At 34.2% G+C, this 21810-nt stretch overlaps 1 protein-coding gene across 1 annotated transcript; it reads right to left on the bottom strand.

Annotated features, from left to right (window-relative positions):
- LOC109354815 (RRP12-like protein) lies at window positions 3879–20711 on the bottom strand. Its single transcript, XM_019597560.1, has 18 exons — window positions 20137–20711; window positions 18563–19109; window positions 17643–17894; window positions 16633–16724; window positions 15500–15710; window positions 10269–10450; window positions 9945–10166; window positions 9431–9603; window positions 9145–9238; window positions 8997–9053; window positions 8789–8923; window positions 8227–8298; window positions 7996–8106; window positions 7275–7436; window positions 7062–7190; window positions 6830–6931; window positions 4521–4594; window positions 3879–4426 (listed from the first exon to the last, which is right to left on the bottom strand). The coding sequence occupies exons 1-18, from the start codon at window positions 20617–20619 to the stop codon at window positions 4090–4092; spliced, it is 3435 nt and encodes a 1144-aa protein (XP_019453105.1). The 5' UTR covers window positions 20620–20711; the 3' UTR covers window positions 3879–4089.

Genomic DNA, 21810 nt, shown 5'->3' with positions numbered 1-21810 from the left:
ATAGATACTTAATAGTGAAAGACTTTATACTTAAAAATACATAATATTATTGATGATAAACACTATTATAATATAATCACGACTTTTCATGTCAAATAATCAAGAATAGATATATAGAATTAGAGCGGAAGCTACCATAATATATTAATAGAGAATATGATGAACGAACTTTATACAATCATTCGTCATGTATCCATCAACTTCATGTCTTTGTTCTTGTATGTGATATAGTAGAACATGTAGGTTCTTTTAGTCTTCCAATTGTAGACCACCTTTAGCTTTAGTTTCTCTTCTATTAGGATGAAGAGAATGATTTTGCATTGTTGATGTCTTATATTGTGGTCCACAATTGAATATCATAACCCTTTATTAATAAGAAGTGAATACACTTTCATGAAGAGGGATGCTACTCGATTTTCTTATTTTCAATTTTCGTCATCATAAAGAATAGAAATAAGACTTTTGGTATATACACAATAATTTCCATAACAATTATGTTTATAGTCATATACTTTACTTGAATTAGTTTATTTTAATTTAACTACTTAAAATAGTTATCTTAAATACATTTAAACATTACATGTACCCGGAGAACAAAATATCCAAGGACTATTTTGGTCCCTTATTCTTTAACGGACCAAACATGGCCGTGACATTTTTTCCATTAACCAAATTAGGCATTTATAGTTTAAAGTAATAGATGTAAACTTATCAGCTCAATAAACTAGTACAACGTGAAGATAAGTGATACATGCTAGCTTAGTGATACATGCTAGCTTAGTGATACATGCTAGCTTAGATTTGATCTTAATTAGTCCAAGATAAGGGATAGGTTTAATCTTCTACAATCCTCCCTTACATAATGCTTCATCATTCCAATCATTTCATTCAATCTGGTTTCTCTGGGTATTACTTGTCAATTATTCTAGTTTTGAAATGGCGAACCTTTTCAAAAATCATCATTCCACATTAAGTAGATAAAGAATAATTTATAATCTCTTCATTAGATATGACATTGTCATTGCCCAGGACGTAATCTTCAAGTTTGGCTGGTAGCTAATGACGTCTTTGAGGTAGATAGTACGATTATGGTTGACTTGATTGTGCTTCTTATCCATCTTCTACTTAATTCGGCTATAAAAGAGTCGAAGCGAGTTGAACCATAGCGCAAATAGAAAAAGATTTACTCAGCTTGAAGCTCGACTCATATTCAATACGAGTTATTTTTTAGCTCGAGTTCGGATCATTTAAAATTTACGAGTTGTTGGCTCAGCTCGAATTGATTCATTTCAACAACTCAACTAATTAATTTATTTAAAACAAATACTACACAAGGTTATATATATAAATATAACATTGTTTATATATAATAACAATAAATAAATAAATAATGGATGAGTCATGATATAATAAGAATAGATATAAAAACTTAGTCTATATATATATATATTGAGACATCACATGCATCTAATGAGTCAGATTGTATTCAGCTCGAGTTTGGCTTTTTATATAACGAGCACAATTTTCAGCTGAAGTTCGACTTATTTAGTTCATAAATCAAGTTTGTCGAGCTAAATAACGAGCTGAGTTTCGAACAAATATCAAGTTGATTTGGTTCATTGTTTGCATAGGTTGATGCAACAAAAGCGATTGTTGCAGAACGTTCCCCACAAACAATCAAATATAAAACATAGAACTAAACGAAGATTTTTAACTGGGTTCGGTCAATTATGTCCACTTCTCTGAAAACGCTGAGTAGCTACCAAGATATTACTAGAAAAATAAGATTATAATTTCTAGCACACCCATTAACCTAAATTTTGTTTGGTGCAACTAGTAATTTCAAGCATCCCAAGAGCATTGTAACTAAGGAAAAAGTACATTCCTCACCTATGTCATGTAACTTCTTATTTATCCTGTCTTGTGTATGGGTAAATGTGATACACCCAAAAATAGAGGTTCCAAATTGAGGCCTTCTTCCACTCCAAGCTTCAGGAGATTCATCATGGAAACTCTTTTTTGGATACATGTTTAAAATATACAAGTAGAAACAATTACTTATGTCCAAACATATTTAGCCATTATAGTTTCGTTCTTCCTCTCTCCTACTTATATGGTGGTTATTTGATGCCGAATCCTATGTTACTCAAGGAAAGATGAGAAGGCAAAGTAAAGCTTAATTAACACAACTTGATTTGAAAGACTTGCAACTTGTAATTTTAATTACAAATCCGACACAATGTTTTAGTGTTGAGCTTAAAAGGCTACGGTATGCAAAAAAATGCTCCTTTCTATTGAGCTTGAAAATGCAAGGTATACAAACAAGTATAATTTGGGATTGTAGTAAAATATAACTCTTACCAAGAAATTGGATGTAACACATGTGCACCAATATGAAACTAATATATTTTCTTCTTTAACTCTTTAATAGATGATGTTTATTTTTAAAGCACTTTACTTTGTTATTGTAGATATCACTTACTTTGTTATTATAGATATCACTTTTATTCTTAGTTTACTTTGTTAAAATATAGGTTAGTTATCTAATTTCAGTTGTGAAAAAGATGATCAATCAACTATTAAATATAATATTAATTATATCATATCGGTTATCAAACCAATTAAAATATGGTATAACAATTCAACCAATTATTTACTAATTAAATTGTATACCAATAAAGTTAAACATATATATAGGGAAAAATATATGCAACCCACTTAAACTTTTTACTTTTTACAAATAGGACCACCAATTTTAATTTCATCTCAGTTAAGTCTTAAACTTCTCTTATTCATAAAATATGTTATTTTGTTAAGTATTAAATTATCTAATAATGAAATCTGAGCTTTCAATTTTTAATCTATATCATTGATTTATTTATTTAAAAATATAATAAAAAAGTAATGGGAGAAAAACGTTTTTCTGCTGTCATATGATTCTCGATTTTTAAGTGGAAATCTATGTGCATATCTGCTTTGGATTGAGATAATATGAAGTTTGGCTACTTTAGTGTTCAAATTTAATTCTTGGCTAAAGATGTTATATTTATTTGGTTTAAGCTTTCACTTTAGTTGCAATTGTCTCTTTTCTCTTTTAGAGTGCTTAACTTTCATTGCTTAAAAAATTGTCTGGATTTCAGTTTCATGTAGAGAGCATAATAAACACCAAAGGCAATGTAATTGTCTATAAATTTGTCAAGAATATAATGAAAAGGGAGGAGGGTGGTCCATGAGACAATATTGTTACTTTTCTTTGTGTCATGATGGTTCACGAAACAGTCTTACTATACTTTTAAATAAATAAATGAATGGTGTAGATTAAAAAAAGTTGAAAGGTCAAATTTTAATTTAACAGAAACTTAACAAAAGGACCTATTGTAAGAATAAAAGATGTTTAAGGTTTGATTGGGATGAAATTAAAGTTAATGATTCCTATTTACAAAATGTGTAAAGCTCAAGCAGGTTATATACACTTTTCCCATATACAAGACAATAATTAATTTTATTTATATCATTTGTTAAAAAAAATGTATCACTTAATGGTAAACCATATTTTAGAAATGTAAACAAATATGTAGTTGTGTTTACTATCAACATTTTGGTAAAAATTAAGTTATTTTTATTAAAAATTAATTTTAAATGAAAATGACTTATGCTGATACATTCAATTGAAAACTGACTAATTTTGACCAGTTTCAATGATCGCAAAACCAATATAATTGGATTAACAACTCTAAATATAGGACTCTGGGTTGAACACTACATTCTAGAGAAAGGATCCTTACAAATGACAGAAGCAGTTAAAAGTAGAGAACATAGGTGGGTAACACAAATACTGGTCACTGGGCAATGGCATCAAGATTGGTTGGCTATTAAAATAAGAAAAACAATAATAATTAATTATAATTAGTAAATGAATACAAGTTTGTTTACAGCTATTTCTCATCACAAAAATGCTGAATCTATTTGATATCTGCATGCACAAGATCATGCTCATTACAAATACTGATAATGAAAAATCAATGAGATATGCCATGCTTCTTAGTAGTGTTTTACCAGGTTTTGAGTAAATTGTAGTTATTCTATCTATCAATTTCTTTTGAATTTCCCTTTTGACTTGGAAAATTTGTTACCTCTTACGGGTACATGAGAAGCTGATTTATCCTTCCATGTGTTTGTTGACTTTGGTTTTCTATCCCCACCTTCATTGAAACTTTTGTACTGTCTTTTATTTCCCTTATTACTATTTCCTTCTGATTTTCCTGCATTTGAATTTCTATCATTGGAATGCCTACTTCTCTTGGCAAATCTTGATTCCTCATTGCTGGCCCAGCCTGACCCAAAATTCTTCTCCCCATCTCTCTTTCTATGTTTACCCGTATCTTTCTCTTGGGAATCTGAACTTTTGAACTTCCTCCACTCTGGCCTACAAATGCAAGAAAATAAAGAGGACCTTAAGTCAGATTCCAAGACATAATAAATTGGAATGCAGATTTGTTTTGCAACCAACTAAGTCATACCCCTTGGCAGATGAATTGTCAGGTATATCTTCTGCATCATCAGAGATTGATTTACTTGATTTGCCACGTCGATTCTGCAAGGCGATAGATAGCATGATAGAGAGTTTTGTCAAACATATAAAATCAGTCAGCAGTTAACTCTCTCCAAATATTACAAAATTTCAAATGAACTCAAAAGTAGCAAGAAATCCTAACATGAAAGAATTCTAGTTTAATTTTGATGCAATGTCAGTGTAAAACTATTTACATTATCAACCAATCATATCATATATTGCTATGCTTGTGACTTTTGAGGTAGTTAATGTGAAAGTCAAACGCATTTAATAAAAATGACAATACATGCATTCAAATTAAATCCAGAGTTTTCCGTAAGTAAAATATTACAATAGTAATAGAAAGTTAGGAACAGATTTTATTTGTTGAAATTAGAGAACAGTCAGAAAACGAAGGCACCAAGTGCAATGGTAGGAAACAGAAAATACAGAAACAAAAGTAATAGTTGAAGACTAAAGAAGCCAAGTGTTGGCTTATAACCAATGGCCTCAACCATCGTAATTGGGAATCTTTTCAAAGTTCCAGAATGACCCCTCCATCAGCCGCTCTCACTCACTATTTATTTCCCACCACTGCATATTCATTTGACCATGTACTCTCTTCACCCCCACTCACTGTAATTACTACTCACTAATTGCAATTGTTGACATTTTCGCTTTCTCCACTTACACAGTTAATGCTCCCCACTAGCTGCACCTTGTTATTCCTTGTATTATGCACAAGTTAACTGTGGGTCTATCAATACCCTCCTGATTATAAAAAGATGATAAGGCAAATAGTGCCACCACTTTTTACTGCCAAAACTATTGCCATTAACTCCATCCATACCGAGATGTGTCCATCTCTATCTAAAATGGAAAGTCAAAGTTTGGCATCCCCAATATGAGAAGTCCCTCCGTGGAACCCAAAAAATAATAACAAACACAGGTTACCTCCCAAAGGGATGCCAAGACAAGTGATAAGCCACTAAAGAATTTGGCAACCCCTGCCAGAGCACTTTTAGACAAAACTAATCTTACAAGCAGAGATAACCCTGAAGAAATTAAGAGTACAAAAAATATTGACAAGAGTTAGCATCACCTTTCTACTGAAGATGAGCACCCCTCGTGAGCCAACTGTAACCCATTAACCGCCCCTCGTGAGCCAACTGTGACCCATTGACAACCCATTATTTACAGCTCTAGTTACTAAAACGACTGAGCATGTCCACTAATATAACAACAATAAATGGGGATGAAGAATCTCATTGCCTCACTTGTGTTGCGCCAACTTCAAATGTTCAGTTCTTCAAATTTCACACTCAAACTGGCACTTTTTTAAAAGGATGAGAATTGACAAAAATAAATGTTGCGAGAAAGATACTAAGAAGGCAATGAGCTTGGTGCTTGCCGGGGTACACTAATTTTTACACTTGTTAAAAGTAGATAAAAGGAAAACAAGAGTCATAGGTCAAGTGAAATTCATCAAGGATCAAGAGACTGACGTCTTAGTGACAAAATGAGATGTCAAGGAAGGATGGAAGATAAAGGGATCTACACATGGTGTACATTCATTAAGAGAAGACATACAATCAGGATTCAAGGTAGCTTTTACCATGAAGCTTGTGTACTAACAGGCAGATTTTGGTTATGGGAAAGGGCCTTGACAGGAGATGTGAAAGGCCCTAATAGACTAGCATAGATACTTTCAGATGGCTCTTTCAAGGAAGATGAGGGACTATGGTTGACTCTGGTCATCGTTGTTTTCATCATTGGAGAAAGAGGTACAGAACAAAAAGATCCGCTATCATAAAACTTTTTGAGATGAGATTTTATTCTCAATTGAATTATATGCATGATGATTCACTTGGATTTGTAGCCAGCATTGGTTTCAAAAAAATAACTAATCTGCTATAAATTAGGATACAAAGGATACATAATCAGGAAAAAATGCAATAAAGCCTAACAGAACCTGAGATTAATTCAGACTTCATTTTGACATTATCACTCATGATCTTCTATCCAATCATATCATAAAAATCCTTTATCAAATAAAAACTAACTTTGACACAGTATAATACATTGCATCATCAAACAAGTGATATTATCATATTATAGGACACAATTTTATATAATGACACACCAAACAATGCAAAGCATTAAAACTTCATTAGGCCCTGTACTATCTCGTCTTATGTTATCATGCATACTGAACAGACCCTCAGACCACACTTAATATATAGAGGAAACATAGTCCTTTAATTAATCGAAAGGTACCTCTAAAACAGTCTTCAGAAAACTATTATATTTCTCAGGGACAACCAGTTTGACAGCAGCTGAACCACACTTTCGCATTAAAATTTCAAATATGATAGTGACCTGTAGAAAAACCAAAACACATTAACCTTTTGGTTCTATCCAGTATGAAGATGACTAAGTTCATGTTGTGCAGGTGTATCTATTTAAGATCATGCATGTTAAGCATTCTAACACTAGACATTGTACATGCCTTTGATCTAAAATGATGTCTTGAACCCATTGCCGAGGGGAGGATTTCAGCAACGACATCAGAGAGAAAATTATGCAACTCTTTTGCTTGCAAGCTAGACACCATCACTTTTACAAAGCCCAAGACAGCCTGTTATAGATACAAGATTAAACACAACAATGACAGAAAGATGATAATCAAGAGTAAACTGATCTTGAAAAGTAGAGCACCAACTTTTATGATTTCCACATCTTTGGTTTGGAGCAAAGACAAAAGGGATGGGACAAGATCAGAAACAGAGAGACAAAGATTGCTATCCTTGTATACCAACACAGACAGTGCAGACACTGCTCCGCTTTTTATATGGGGAGATGACCCAGAAAGATATCCCATTATCTGTATATTGTAGAATGTAAGTTAGTAATGTTCCAGAAAATGCATATTATCAACTCTAATTATTATACCATATGATATAAGCTTTTATAACACAATAAGTTCATCGAAACAAAGACAGTATGAAATTACATTGATTGCTGAAAGAAATGTCAACTAAGCTAGTAAAGAGAAGAGAAAATAGAAGGCATGGAGAGTGAAGAATCTCATTCTTTATTATGATTCACTCAAGTGAACAGTAGTGTACAGTGATCCATATATAGGATTGAAGTCCAGCTGGCTTCAGTTACAGCAACTAACTAATCTACAACCATACTACTTTTGTTTCTCTAATATTTGCTATATTAGCTTAACAAAAGAAAATAGAAAAAAATGCATCACAGTTATTGGAAGGTCATGTTATACTTGGTTGAGCCCAGTCACACGACCATACATTTTGCAATAGTCTAGCAAATCAAATCTTCTCAAACTAGGCATTTTCTCATAAAAATCAATATATATTTTATAGATATATAAATGTGCATGTATTTATATATGATATATATAACATCAAAGCACTTACCATGCTAACTAGTTTGTGATATGGTTCAGTAGGACCACCTGATGAGTCTCTCAAGCTAGAACTTATATTTAAGAGTAAATCATAAGCCTCTTTCCTAGCCTCATCATTTCCCTACACATATGGACGGAAATGAATAAGTACAGCTATCATCTGTCCTCATTGATTCAACATATGCAAACCAATATAAAACAGTGAACTAATAAACATGTATGATATGCATTTGATACTTACATCTTTTAATGTTAGAATAATTTCATTGAGAATAAGAAAAGCCTTTGAATCCCCCTCCTCTTCTAGACTACTCTGCAGAATCCAAATATGGAAAAGAACAGTTAATGGAGAAAAATTTTACAAATGAAAAGGACGTTAACAGAAAAATATAACGTTACCAGTTTATCAATCCAAAAAGTATACGGTGGTTTTTATAAGAATTTTAAATTCAATTTAACAACTCCATTAACAGAAAAATTAGAAGTTGAAAAATATATTATCACAATAAACAATCAAGACAGTAAAAATCTTGAACGCTATAATAGCACTAGACCAAACTAGTCCTTACTATTTTTCTCAGGCTAGCTATCCACAGCTTTGGTTCGGATATAGCAATGGTTGAAAGTGATTCATAAAGACTAAGGAGTACAAGGAACAGAATATTTAAAATGGAATTCCAAATCACACATAGGTGCGACAAAAAAATTTCTAGAAGAATGTTACAACCTGTCATATCCAAGACATATCGAGATAGACATGAATTATATATAAAAGTGAAACAATAATAATCAACAATTCTGACCTCAACTGTGTGGACCACGAGAGTGTGGAAACAAGTATATCGGCTTCTAAGAAACGAAATATCAACTGGAGGTTTTAGACTAAGCAATAAATCAATTAGCTCCGTGTATCTTGTATAAGAAAAACATGGTTGCTCCTGCATTATTCAGCAGCAGCACTGACATAGGTAACGAGAAAACAAAACAGAAAAATCTAGTACATATGCAGACCTCTAAAATTTTGCTCAAAGTGTGGTATGCTTCATGATGAACTCTTTCATTAGTGGCCTACACATAAAGCAAACATTATTTTCAAAATTATATAGGTTCATCAAAAGAATTGTAATAAAATGGAAAGAAAAGAAATTTCAAGAAATACCTTAAATGAATGTATAGTTAAAGTATATAGTATCTCAATAAGATTATCCTTGGCTCCTTCAACAAGACAAGATGCTATTTCCAATACTAGACACCTGTAAAATAAAGTAACTTTGAGTTGTCATCAATTACATAACAAACTTGGCTTATTTTTTAACCTTTCAGTTTTGGTGAAAAAAATTAAATAAATAAATGAAACACTAGACCAATATAATATGTAAAATTATGGCCGCCATTATATTGCCACTGAAACAATTATTCAACAATAAAACAACTACCAACTTCACCTCTGAGTATCTCTATCCATGTCACTTGGATCAGCATCTACCACTCTACTGTCACTCATCGGGATTTCAGCATCGCCTTCAGAGTCTACAAACTGAAACCTCTTAAGCAGGTATAGAAAAACCTTTTTGGTCACCAAAGAGTCAGTAATAGAAGCCAGGCATCCAATGGCTTTCTGAAAAAATTAAAAACGGGAAAAATAAAAATTTGGAATTACTTAAAAACACAGTCAACACATTAATATCAAGCAAATAATAAACAGAAAGACAATCGAAGGCCACTTGAGAACCACATATGACAAGTCTTAAACCATCATAGAAAGGACAAGGAAAGCTAGAGGCACTGTAACAAACCATAGTGTACTTCTCAGACTAAACAATCTCCAAAATCATTTTAAAAGGCCCATGTATAGTACAGTTTAAACTATTGAGATGAATAAATAAGTCATGCATTTTTTAGATAAAACAACACGAGATCCTAAATGGGAGAACGAGTTAAATATGATAGATGCACAACCTTCAAAGAAAAGCGGTTCTCAGGAAGTGAAGTGATAAATAAATCTAATAAGACATGAAACAATTGATTCGAACATGATGCCATAGATTTTATGTTTCTGGTAGCAGCTTCCTTTGAATAAGAAGGTTGTGTGCTGAAGTGGAATGAAGAATCATCTACAGCACAAATATTTGATTCGCTCTTTGTAGGGGTAAGTGCTGCTTTGTTCTCATTCACAAGAATCTACACAAAATTCAAGAACATTTCGAAGGAAAAGTCAATTAAAGAAACAAGTGAGAAAAAATTCAAAAAGCACCTGGGCATCCAGTTTACAAGAAATGTCACCTGTAATGCGGCATAAACATCTTCATGCATGGAAGGATCCTTTCTAAGAAAATTAATAAGGACAATGGAGAGAGATGAAAAAATTTGGTACGTATCATTTGCGTGATGACAAAAGCTAGGTAGCAATCCCCGCAGTTCATGGGCTCTTGCCAACAGATCTTGACTAATCCCTGACTTTTTAACTGGAAAAATGGGAACCATTCTTAAGAATTTGACGAATTACTTGTTATTTCAAAAAAATCAGAAATGTGTAGGGATCAGGAAAAGAAAATTATGTAAATTCAGAAGAACAATAAAACTTTAGTAGAGTAAACTGAAGCCTATGAAAAGTCTGTTGTAAGGCTAGTTGTATTAACTGGACTGTATATGTTAGAGTTAGCTTGTTCAGTACGCATTCAGTTAGTAGTTGCAAGAATATCTGGACGCAAAGGGAAAGGAATATTCGTTGACAATTACAATCTTTAGAGACAAATAGTCTACAACGAAAAATACACTCAGAGGACCTAAAGTCAAGCTTATAATTGTTGTATGGTCTAAGAAAAGGAAAATAAGCACAACCAAAGACCCTTAGGTTAATGTACTTAAGAATTGTATTAGAATAAGACATGAGGAGATTTGTTTTGAAAAGTTGGCGTAGGTAACCTGTAGATAAGAAAAACACTAGTTGTAAAGAAAAACATGAGAAAGTAGAGCTAAATCAGTCTCTACTACGTGTGTACCTTCTTTCAACAGTGTCATGTTGATGAGCATAAGGACAGGGAAATCATATGAATAATTCCCCAGTTCTCGAGAAAAATAAAGGGGCTGGGTTCACCACCAAAATCAGTTTGAACTGCATTAACTGATTTATGAAACTGTGTTTGGACAAGTTTTAGGAAATATTGAATTATATTTAATGTTTCAGAAAGTATTGTGAAAAGGAAAGACTAGATACTTGGACCAATCGAGAAGCGTTACAAATGAAGATGAAAGGTCTAAGTGATGACAAAGATATTAAGGAAAGAAGGAAAAACTTTATCATACTATTGAGGCCTGAAAGGTTCTAGAAGAGCATGACAATAGTTGACTCACAAAGTTGATTAATGAGATCATGATGTCTTAAAAGATGTCAGACGAGTGGAAAAGCATTTTAACCCCTATTCATAAGAACAAGAGCGACATACAAAATTATGCAAACTATCAGTGGATTAAGCTCAAGAGTCATACAGTGAAATATGGGAGAGGATAATTGAGGGAGGATGAAATAAGAAATGTATATCACTGAAAATCAAATTGATTTTATGCAAAGGAGGTCGACTATGGAGGCTATATACTTTTTGCGATGATCGATGGAGAGATAACGAAGGAACCAAAGAGACATGCACATCATTTCCATTGATTTGGCAAGGTGTGTCATAAGATGCTTAGAGAGGTATCGTGGAAAGCACTAGGGAAGAATTGTGTTTGGATTGCCTACATTTAGCAATCAATAATATATATGGTGGGGTCAATACCAGCATGAGAATACAAGATAGGGTCTCAAGATTTTCCTTATGCCATAGGACTACTACATCAAGGATCAATATTGAACTCGCTACTTGTTTACATTGGTCTTGGATGTGCTTGCTGGGCATACACAAAAATCAATGCCACGATGCATGCTTTCTACATATGATATTGTCTTTGTGGGATACTCTAGATAGGGGAATTAAATGGGAAGCTAGAAAAGTAGAGGAAAGCTTTAGAAGCGCATGGATTTGGTAAGTCGAAGTAAGACAGAGCATATGGAATATAAGTTTAGCAAGAGACGAACAAACCCTGATGCAGAGGTAAAAATTAGATATCACATCATACTACAAGTCACTAGATATAAGTATTTTGGGTCAATCATACAACGAGATTGGGAAATTGAAGAAAATGCAGACTATAGAATTCAAGTGGGATGGAGGAAATGGCATAATGCTTCAAGTGTCATACGTGATACAAAGATGTTACTTAAGCTTAAGATGAACTTTTACTGCACAACTATAGAAACTTCAATATTATATGAAACCGAATGTAGAATGATAAAATGTCAACAACAGAATAAATTCCATGTAACAAAGTTGAGAATGTCGTGAAGGATGAGTGAGCATACTAAACAAGATAGGATTAGAATAAATATATTACAAGAATGTTGGAGTAGTTGTTATTGTAGAAAATATGGTAAAATTGCGCCTTGGGTGGTTTGGACATTTATGGAGAAGACTGTTAAAAGCTCTAGTAAGAAAAGTGAATTGGTTAGAGGTTAGTCCAATTTCTAAACGAATAGGGAGGCCAAGAAAAATCATTGGTGAAACGATTAAGAAAGATTTAAAGATTAATATTTTGTCAATAATAATGGTTAATCCATGTAGATGACCCCACCTAGTTAGATTAAGGCTTAGTGTTTCATAGTTGGTTAGTTAATATTTCAAATCTTTGTTTGGATAGAAAAATCCAAATGTATTCAGTGTATGCATCAACAATAGAAATATAATAATGAAAACCAAAAACATAGTAAAAAGGTATAGGAACAAAGTCTAAAGGCCAAACTCATGCAACAGGCACAACAAAAACAAACATACATGATTAACTATGGTTTCAAGTGGATGGCCAAATCTGTAATGCCACGGAAAATAGGACTACAATTACTAATAGGACTAGTGATATCAATAGCAACTACAGCAGGACTAGAAAAACATGAGATTTGTACGTTATTGGAAACAAAGGAACATCTAGGACTAGACCTTGGAATAAGGCCATGAAAAACATGCAGACCTTCTTTAGTGAGATGGCCTTGAAGTAAGACTTAACTAAAAGCCTGAGATTTCACAAAGCAATCGTTAGCATGAAATTCAAAATAACATAAGTTATCTCTAGCAAATTGTGATATGGTGATGAGATTTTTGGTAATAAAAGGAACTAATAAGAGATTATTTACGGAAAGTGTGATGTTGAAATTTGGAGGAGAACAAAAAAGAGTGTTGCAAGTGCATTTAATAGGATTACTAGTTCAATTATCCATTAAGGTTTGATCAAGTCCAAAATTTTATATTAGTTCGTGTACCAAGGCAAGCTCAAACATCAAATGATTAGTTGTTCCTGAGTCAGGAAACCAAGTCATGGCCTTAGAGTCTTTGGTGCTTTATTTGGCCATCATCACATACGGACTATAGGAATAACCATCAGTTGGGCAGGCCAAAGTATAGAAGGATGAGTGTAATGATGAATGGAGGTAGCTGATCTAGAAGGCATAGTGTATGAAGAATGTTGAGACCTAGGTGGTGTGGAGTAGTATCCAAAAGCTGGACCAGGAAAATATGACCTAGCATAAAAATAGTAGTGGTGCATTGACGCTCCAAAATTGGAAGATCTCTCATATAACCATAAGGAGCATGGTAACAAACTGGCACATCATGACCATGATGGTTACAAAACCACGAAAGGAGGGTGGTGGTCGAAGGAAAGAACTATCCATCGCGACCACAATGTCCACCATGGCAGACATTATATCCACCATAGGTCATCGGAACCATAGAATCATGTCTGTAATAGAACGATGAAGGTTGAAATGTAGGATATGATGGATGATTTTGTATCTTAGAAGAGACTAAAGCAAGCAACGAAGAGGATGACGACGTTGTGGCGATATTTGTAGAGAGCACTACAAATCATCCTACCTCGATCTTTCTTAAGACAAACCATGAATGTCAAGAGAAACGATTCAAGGTTGGGATAGAAGGAAGATTTGGTTGACTCTCAATTGAAGTTAGCATAGGTTGAAATTTTTCATTTAATCCATCTAGAAGATAGTTGATATGCTCATAAGTAGTAATCGGAGAGCTGATTAAGACGAAGCATCAACAAGGACCTTAACTTTCGTGAAATATTTGCGTCTGAACCATGAGAAATCGAACGAAGTTGAGAATGCATATGGCAACTCCTAACCTCACTCTAACAAATGCAAAAGGAATGTAGTTCTTCCCACAACTACCACAAATGAACACAACCAACAACACCAGGTTGAAGACTTTCAAACAAAGAGTTCAAAATCCAAGACAAAAATTGTTCTTCCCAATACAAATACGCAGGATTAACTCTATTAATGAACGACCTCATCACTAAGGAATCTATGTGGAATTTCAATTCCATTGATGAATTGATTCACACGATTTGACGTGAGACTCCCCATCAAAAGTGACGTTATACCAAGAAATTTTTCTTCGAGTTTCATCGATAGAAGCGGAAGCAAGAAAGCGAGCCCGAAGTGGTTCTAAAGACCAAAGAAGGTTAGAATGGTTTCAACATTTGCGGTTGTCATTACTAGTGTGAAACCATGTAAAGAACTAAGAGAAATGAGACAAAAGAAGAGAAAGAGAGTTGAAAGAAACTTATGAATTTCTATTAATGAATCCTCAAATCATTACAAAGAAAGGGTACTTATAGCTTAGCTTAACTATGTTTATGAGTTGATCCACATCACTAAGGAATCTATGTGGAATTTTAATTCCAAAGAAAGAACTAATCCGAACAATTTGATGGGAGTATCCCCATCGAATGTGACTCTATACCAAGAAATTTTTCTCTGAGTTTCATAAATGGAAGTGGAAGCACAAACGGCGAAGAAACCTCCTAGAGTGGTTTTGCATGCGATGGTGATGGACAACCATAGGTCACAATGGTTTCAACATTTGTGGTTGTCATTATCAGAGCATGATACCATGTAAAGAAGGAAGACAAAGGAGAGAGAAGAGAAAGAGAGTTGAGAGAAACTTTTGAATTTCATTTGATGAATCCTCAAATCATTACAAGGAAAGGGTATTTATAGCTTAGCTCATAGTAAGCTACCACAGAAGCTTCAACTACAAGCCAGATGTAGTTGTTCTAACTAACTCCTAGCCTTAGTTCTATTAACCTTAGATGTATTATCTAATATACACCTATTGTCTAAAGCAAAATTTATATTTTAACCACTTTCTTTCACTTTAAAAAACAAGAAAATTGAGAGGATAAAAAGGTGAAATAAAAAACAAATATAAACTTCGGGCTAGGTACTAGAGATCAGTATAAAACCATATCAACTTCTTCCATCTCTAAGCCAAACGAAAAGGAAAAGCCAGCAGAAAAAATGTTGCTACTCCTAGCTATTAAGTGGCAAAACTAAAGGAAGATTATGAAAGAAGACACATTTGAGACAATAGATAAAGAACCACATCAAGCTAGAAATATACCTTTACGACTAGCCTTCTTAAAGGATTTTGCAAGAGGCACAATGTACTCCATGTAGTAAGCAAGCGATGATCCAGTAACATAGCGCTTCAAGATGTGTACTAGCCAAATATTTGAATAAGTATAGTCTTCTTCATTAAAGGAGATAGGTACAAGTGTAAGAAATCTCTCTGCTCCCATAGCAAAAACAGCGGAACCAATGCATTTCCGAAGCTGCATAAAATTGAAAAACAAATGAACCATCATTAATAAGTAAAGTCATGTTTACATCAATCCCGAATAGAAATGATAAGAAAAGTAGCCTACTAGTAGCTATAAATGATGTAGAAACTCAAACTAATCATTGAAATAATGAAGGGAGGTGATGAAAGGTTAGAGGTTAAGTCAGGGTAGAAGAGCGGATGAGCTGGGGTTTTGACTCATAATTTTATTCAGGTATAGTATGTACAAGATAAATAAATTAGTTAACTATAAAGAAATTAATTAAGATGTCTATATATATGGTAAATATATCATATTATATAATACAAGCATGCAGTCCTTTTCACTATCCTTTCAATTAAAAAAGTTAGAACTTGCAAGGGCAACATTTATATGATAAACTAGTTTATCGATAGTGCAAATACTAAATTATATAATTAGTAACATTTTTTATAAGAAAAAATGTGGCAGTCCTAATATATAACAAATAAATTAGGTCAAATTAAATGAATATTTTTGTTGGCTATTTCAACAAGAATATTTATCAAAGACACACCAATGTACCGAACACAAAAAAATTATCCTCGTAAAAGATAACAGTAGATGACATATAGACCGACACAATATCACCATAGTGCTAATCCTAAAAGTGAATAGACATACAAAAAATTTCTTTTGTTTCATCTAGTATCCAATCTTACCATAAATTTAGACATTAATTAGCAAAGTCTTCAGTAAAACTATCAATGTCTAATTGGTTGTGATTTGAACATTCATTATTTATTTGAAGAGAAAATGCAAAATATTTACTCCATAGATACAACTACTCCCAGAAAGACAGCTATATAAGAAGACACACTTAAGCTGTGGAGATCAATATCACAAACACTTAGATCAATGAGGAAACAGCAAAAGAACCTTCCCCAGTACTTACATGCTCATTATTACCATTGCCTCCATAAGTTTGATTCATTAAGTCTGCAAGTTTAAGCACAACATTCCTCATAAACGCAAATGACAATTCTCCTACAGCCAAAGATTAGAGAAGAATAAGACAACATGGACATGTAATTTTAATGCTAACATTTTTTAAACTATACATTTTTTTTCTGCTTAGTGACCATGAAGTCACGAGTTCAAATGCTGAAAACAGACTCTCTGCTTACGAGGGTAAGATTGCGTATATTTACCCTCTCCAGACTCCACTAAGTGAGTAAGTGGGAGCCTTGTGCACTAGGGTGCCTTTCTTTAAAGGAAGTGCAAAAGCAGAGGACAAGACATTATCTCCTCAAAAGTAACAACGAACAAAACACAAAAAGCAAAGGAAAAGTCGACACAATCGAGCACTTCAATTCCTCACCACAACTGAAAGGATAAAAGGGCAATGTTCATCCCAAGATAGTAAAAAGGGTATTAAGGTACCCAAAGGGCATTATTTCCCGATGGTTTACTGCTATAAGCTGCTGTCAGACAGCAACTATTGGGTCCATATGCCTACTATGATGCATACTAGGCATCAGACTCAGATGACAGAAAATCAACATCAAGGTTATGTATCTACATTGGCCCTAATTTGGTATCATGGTGGTAAAAAAACAGGATTCCATAGCTAGATCTAGTACGGAAGCAGAGTACAGTAGTTTATCGTATAACATCTGAGCTAAAATGGATTCAAAGTCTCCTAGCTAAATTAAATGTTCCAGTCTCTATTCCTATATATTGTGGCAATCTAAGCTGTGGCAACCACAAGTCAAAGAATACCATTCTTTACTCAAGAACCAAGCAAAATGAGCTTAAATTAATCACAAAAGTCTAATAGTATTACATGTTCCAGCAGAAAAACAAATGGGAGACATTCTCAACTAAAACTAATAACATTAAAAGAAATTGACAAGTGCAATTACCCTACGCAGTAAGCTAATATAATGAGAGACGGTTCCATACCAAGCTCAATAAGTAAAACAGAGATGACTGAAAAAACATGCTCATTTGGAATTCCATCAGCAACAGAAAGGGCATTCTCGAAAATCGCACATGTCGATTTTATTGCATTGCATTCTATGCTTATCTCACTATTTTCATGAGATGTTTGGTCTATACCAATGGATAAAATTTGGGGACCAACATGATGCTTGAGCAAATCATTCAAAATACTTGAAGCCTGTGATGCGGTGTTTCCCTCAAAAGTTAGAAGACCTAAGTTCAACAGTGGTAGCTAGTATCAGAAGAAATAGGAAAAGCAAAATTCAAAAAAGAAGCGGTATTACTAAAATTGAGATTTACTAGCAATAATAATCATACCCAAAAAAATAATTGAATACAGTCTAAATAAATATTAATTAATAAATCAATATTCAAATGATGCATGTAACTTATCAAAGGAAAAATTTAGAAAGATTTAAATAAAAGGATGTTTTCTTACCAATGTTTCCACTTCCCACAGTAACAAAATCCACAAATTCTACTATTTTAACATAAATTGGCAATAAGTTCTTTACAAATTACAATGAATTCAAACTCACAAATAATCTTAAAATTCGAAGAAGACACAATTTGCCAAAAAATCCATGGGGGAAATCCACCAACTATTGCTCCATGGCTACATGGACAATGTTTATATCGGAATCATCCATAGATAAAGAACTTTTAGGGGCTAGGATAAGAATGAACTTCACTAAATTAAGGATGGATATCCTTGCTTCCTCACTTTACCTGTCTTTGCCTCTAATTTAAGTATTTAACTAAAATTTGCAACTTCATATATAACATTATTTTTTTCTAATTGGAAAATATAAAAAAAATATAGAACGGACCGTAAGCAAGTGAACCAAAACAATTGATGAACATGGAAGAAGCATAGATACCTATTACAGATTTACAAACTAGAGGAAGATTCTTGATCCACAAACTTGATTTTCCAGTATAAAGCAAGTCCATTGTAAGTCTTAATAAGGTTGCTGCAAGAATCACAGTATCCAACGGGTTCTTATCTCTCAAAGATACAAATGAAGCAAGAGAAACTACAATGTCGTTTATCTCCAAGACTATATTTCGAACAGTCGAAGCAACCAAAATTGCTTCAATTGTTTTAAGAATGTGTCTTGACAGTGCCATGTTCTGAGAATTGAATAATTTATGCACTTCCAAAAGAACTTTCGGAATTACTTTTGTAGAAAGATGAGCGGCAGCAAGATTAACTACGTTTAGTACATGCAAGACCTCCAAGTTTTCATTTTTTGAAATCATATCATCTTTAAGCTCATCAACAGTCTTCGAAGAAGTTAATTTCTTTGCCAAAGCAATGGAACTTTTCAGCACCGACAATACCAACTTGCTAGCTTCCTTAATAACATTGGGGGATTGGAGAGACCGGAAAACCTTCTCAAGAGACTCTTGAGCACATCTTCGCACCTATATATAGCCAAGCAACCATAAGACAAAAACCAGGAATAAAAAATCCACAACCTCAAAATGATGAAGAATCACGGGAGAATTGGGAATGAATAATACAATGACAGGGACCAACACTTGGAAATCAAAGGCTATAACATAATGTCGAATACCAATTACATTGCAAGGTAAATTATCATCAAATCAATCATATTCATAAAGGACATAAATTGAATAGTTTAATACGAAAGAGGTCAAATTAATATGGCAGTCCCAAGAGTTTACTTGAATTTTATATAGGCCCCGTTAATTTAAAGCTTCAAATTAGATTCCTTAACTTCCATAATTTCTAGAGTGTCCACCAAGGAGCTTTAAGCATGTACTATCTTATTTGATATAAAAAAATAAGCTACTTGGTGTTTAGTAAAGGGGTTCATTTCAATAAGCCAGCTTATAAGCTCACTTTTCATAAGATACTTTCGGTAACTTATGAGCTTGTACGTCAGAGGCTTATTTCATTTTACACTTGCTAATCCTATCAAATAGTTCTGATTCAATCAGCTACCTTATCAGCTCTCAACAAGCAGCTCCTAGCTTATATAATCTTTCAACTAACTCATAACCTATTAGATAGCTTAAAAGCCTTCAGGCTTATCAGCTAGTTGTATCAAACATCAACTTAAATAAGTCCCTAACAACACATATTTTAGGCACATAATTACAACAAAAATCCTGTAATTAGTGGAAAATGTGTAAAACTAGTTGCTGCAGCCTAGTTTTTAATATGCATATTCGCGTTTGCAGTTATGTTGCTTTTGAGTCAGACTCGGAGAGGGCAGTTCTGCGTAAAATCAAATAAAAACCAAAAGACAAAGACACTTATATATCTTAATTTACATTAAGATTGCATTTTTCCCCTTAAAAATATATGCAAAAATAAAACTTCTCTCTCCAGTGTTCAGTTGCTTTTACTACAATTGTGAAATACGATGTCGATGCAGAAGCCATTGAAAGATTAATCTAACAAAAAAACATAGATTGGTTATACCTTAGGGCGCTTATCAATAGAGAACTGCAGCAACGTTCCAAAACCTAATTCAACAGAATCCCAATCCTCTAAGTCACTAAACCCAATCAAAACCCCTAAGCACTTCACCGCAGCTCTCACGCTCGACACTCCCAACCCTTCCCCCTCCCTAGCCAGAAGCTTCACCACTACCTCCACCGCCTTCCGCGACTTCGTGGCCGCGATATCGCCAGGTTTCAAGAGCGGGAGGTCGATGGCCATGAAGGAGACGAGCGCCGCGAGAGCCGTGGCGTCGAGTGCCTCGGAGTCAATGGTGGAGATGGCGGCGGCGAAGTAAGCGGAGGGAGTGAGGGGGAGAGATTCGGAGGAGAGGTTGGAGCGGAGTGCGGCGGCGGTGGCGAGGAGGTGGCGGTGTTGTGGGGCGGAGGAGTTGGAGTAACGGTCCATGAGTTGGTGGCAGAGATCTGAGGCATCGTTGAACGATTCTGTGTGTTCTTCTTCCATAGGGTTTTTCGAATTTGTTACTTTGAAGAGAATGAGAGAAAGAGAGGTTTATATTAAGGGTTTATGGTTCAAACAAGAGAAAAAGGTGAGGAAAAAGATAGTAATAGAAAAAATAGGGCTTGTTTAGGGTTTAGAAGTTATTTTGCAAAACTACCCTTATCAAATCTTCATATTTATGACAAAATGGTCTGTTACATTCCAACAATGATGTATGCTTAAAAAGTAAAGGTAATGATTTTCTGGTGTGTTTGGGAGTACCATTTTGGAGGGGGAGGGAAGGGGAGGGTTTAGGAGAGGGATTCCCTTGTTTGGGAGTTTAGTGGAGGAGAGGGGAGGGTTTTGAAGGATTTTTCAAACCCCTCAAACCCTCCAAATGCCAAAATACCTAGTTCCCCCAAATTGTAGTGTTTTGGGAGGAAAATAAGTCAAATTACCTAATTACCCTTACTAATATTATTCTATAACATATAATACATAACATACTATTGATTTTTTAAATGATGGGGGTAAAATAGTATTTTTGTATTACATTAACCCTCCATCCCCTCCTATCTAAATTCCACACTCCCAAACAAGGGAGATGTTTAGTTGGATTTGCCCTCCCTTCTCCTTCCTTTCCTCCCCCCTCTTTACCCTCTCATCCCTCTCTTTTCCTTTCCCTCCTAACTCCCAAACAAAGCCTAAGGTGAAAGTTATATTCAAACCTTCCACTAAGCCACTAGAAGAAATCCACAATCTATATTAAAGGTCTTTTTTGCGATAGATTTATTGATAGTGAAGTGGTGCTACCACTTAGGCTTTGTTTGGGAGTTAGGAGAGAAAGGAAAGGAGATGGATGAGAGGGTAAAGAGGGGGGGAGGAAGGAGAAGGGAGGGCAAATCCAACTAAACCCCTCCCTTGTTTGGGAGTGTGGAATTTAGATAGGAGGGGATGGAGGGTTAATGTAATATAAAAATACTATTTTACCTTTCCCCCCTTTAAAAAATCAATAATATGTTATGTATTATATGTTATAAAATAATATTAGTAATGATATTTAAGTAATTTGGCCTATTTTCCTCCAAAAACACCTCAATTTGGGGGAACTGTGTATTTTGGCATTTGGAGGGTTTGAGGGGATTTGAAAAATCCTTCAAAACCCTCCCCTCTCCTCCACTAAACTCCCAAACAAGGGAATCCCTCTCCTAAACC

The sequence above is a fragment of the Lupinus angustifolius genome, chromosome LG08 (genome assembly GCF_001865875.1).
Source record: "Lupinus angustifolius cultivar Tanjil chromosome LG08, LupAngTanjil_v1.0, whole genome shotgun sequence".
Taxonomy (NCBI): domain Eukaryota; kingdom Viridiplantae; phylum Streptophyta; class Magnoliopsida; order Fabales; family Fabaceae; genus Lupinus; species Lupinus angustifolius.
Note: the sequence above shows the minus strand (reverse complement) of the source record. Positions and strands in the feature narration are given on the sequence as shown.

Excerpts from the sequence above, each read along its gene's own strand:
- LOC109354815 (XM_019597560.1), bottom strand. The coding sequence starts at position 20,619 with ATGGAAGAAGAACACACAGAATCGTTCAACGATGCCTCAGATCTCTGC. Across the intron at positions 19,110-20,136 it reads CTATTGATAAGCGCCCTAAG|GTGCGAAGATGTGCTCAAGA; the intron begins GTATAACCAATC and ends GGCTATATATAG. Across the intron at positions 15,711-16,632 it reads GCAATGGTAATAATGAGCAT|CTTCGGAAATGCATTGGTTC; the intron begins GTAAGTACTGGG and ends AATTTTATGCAG.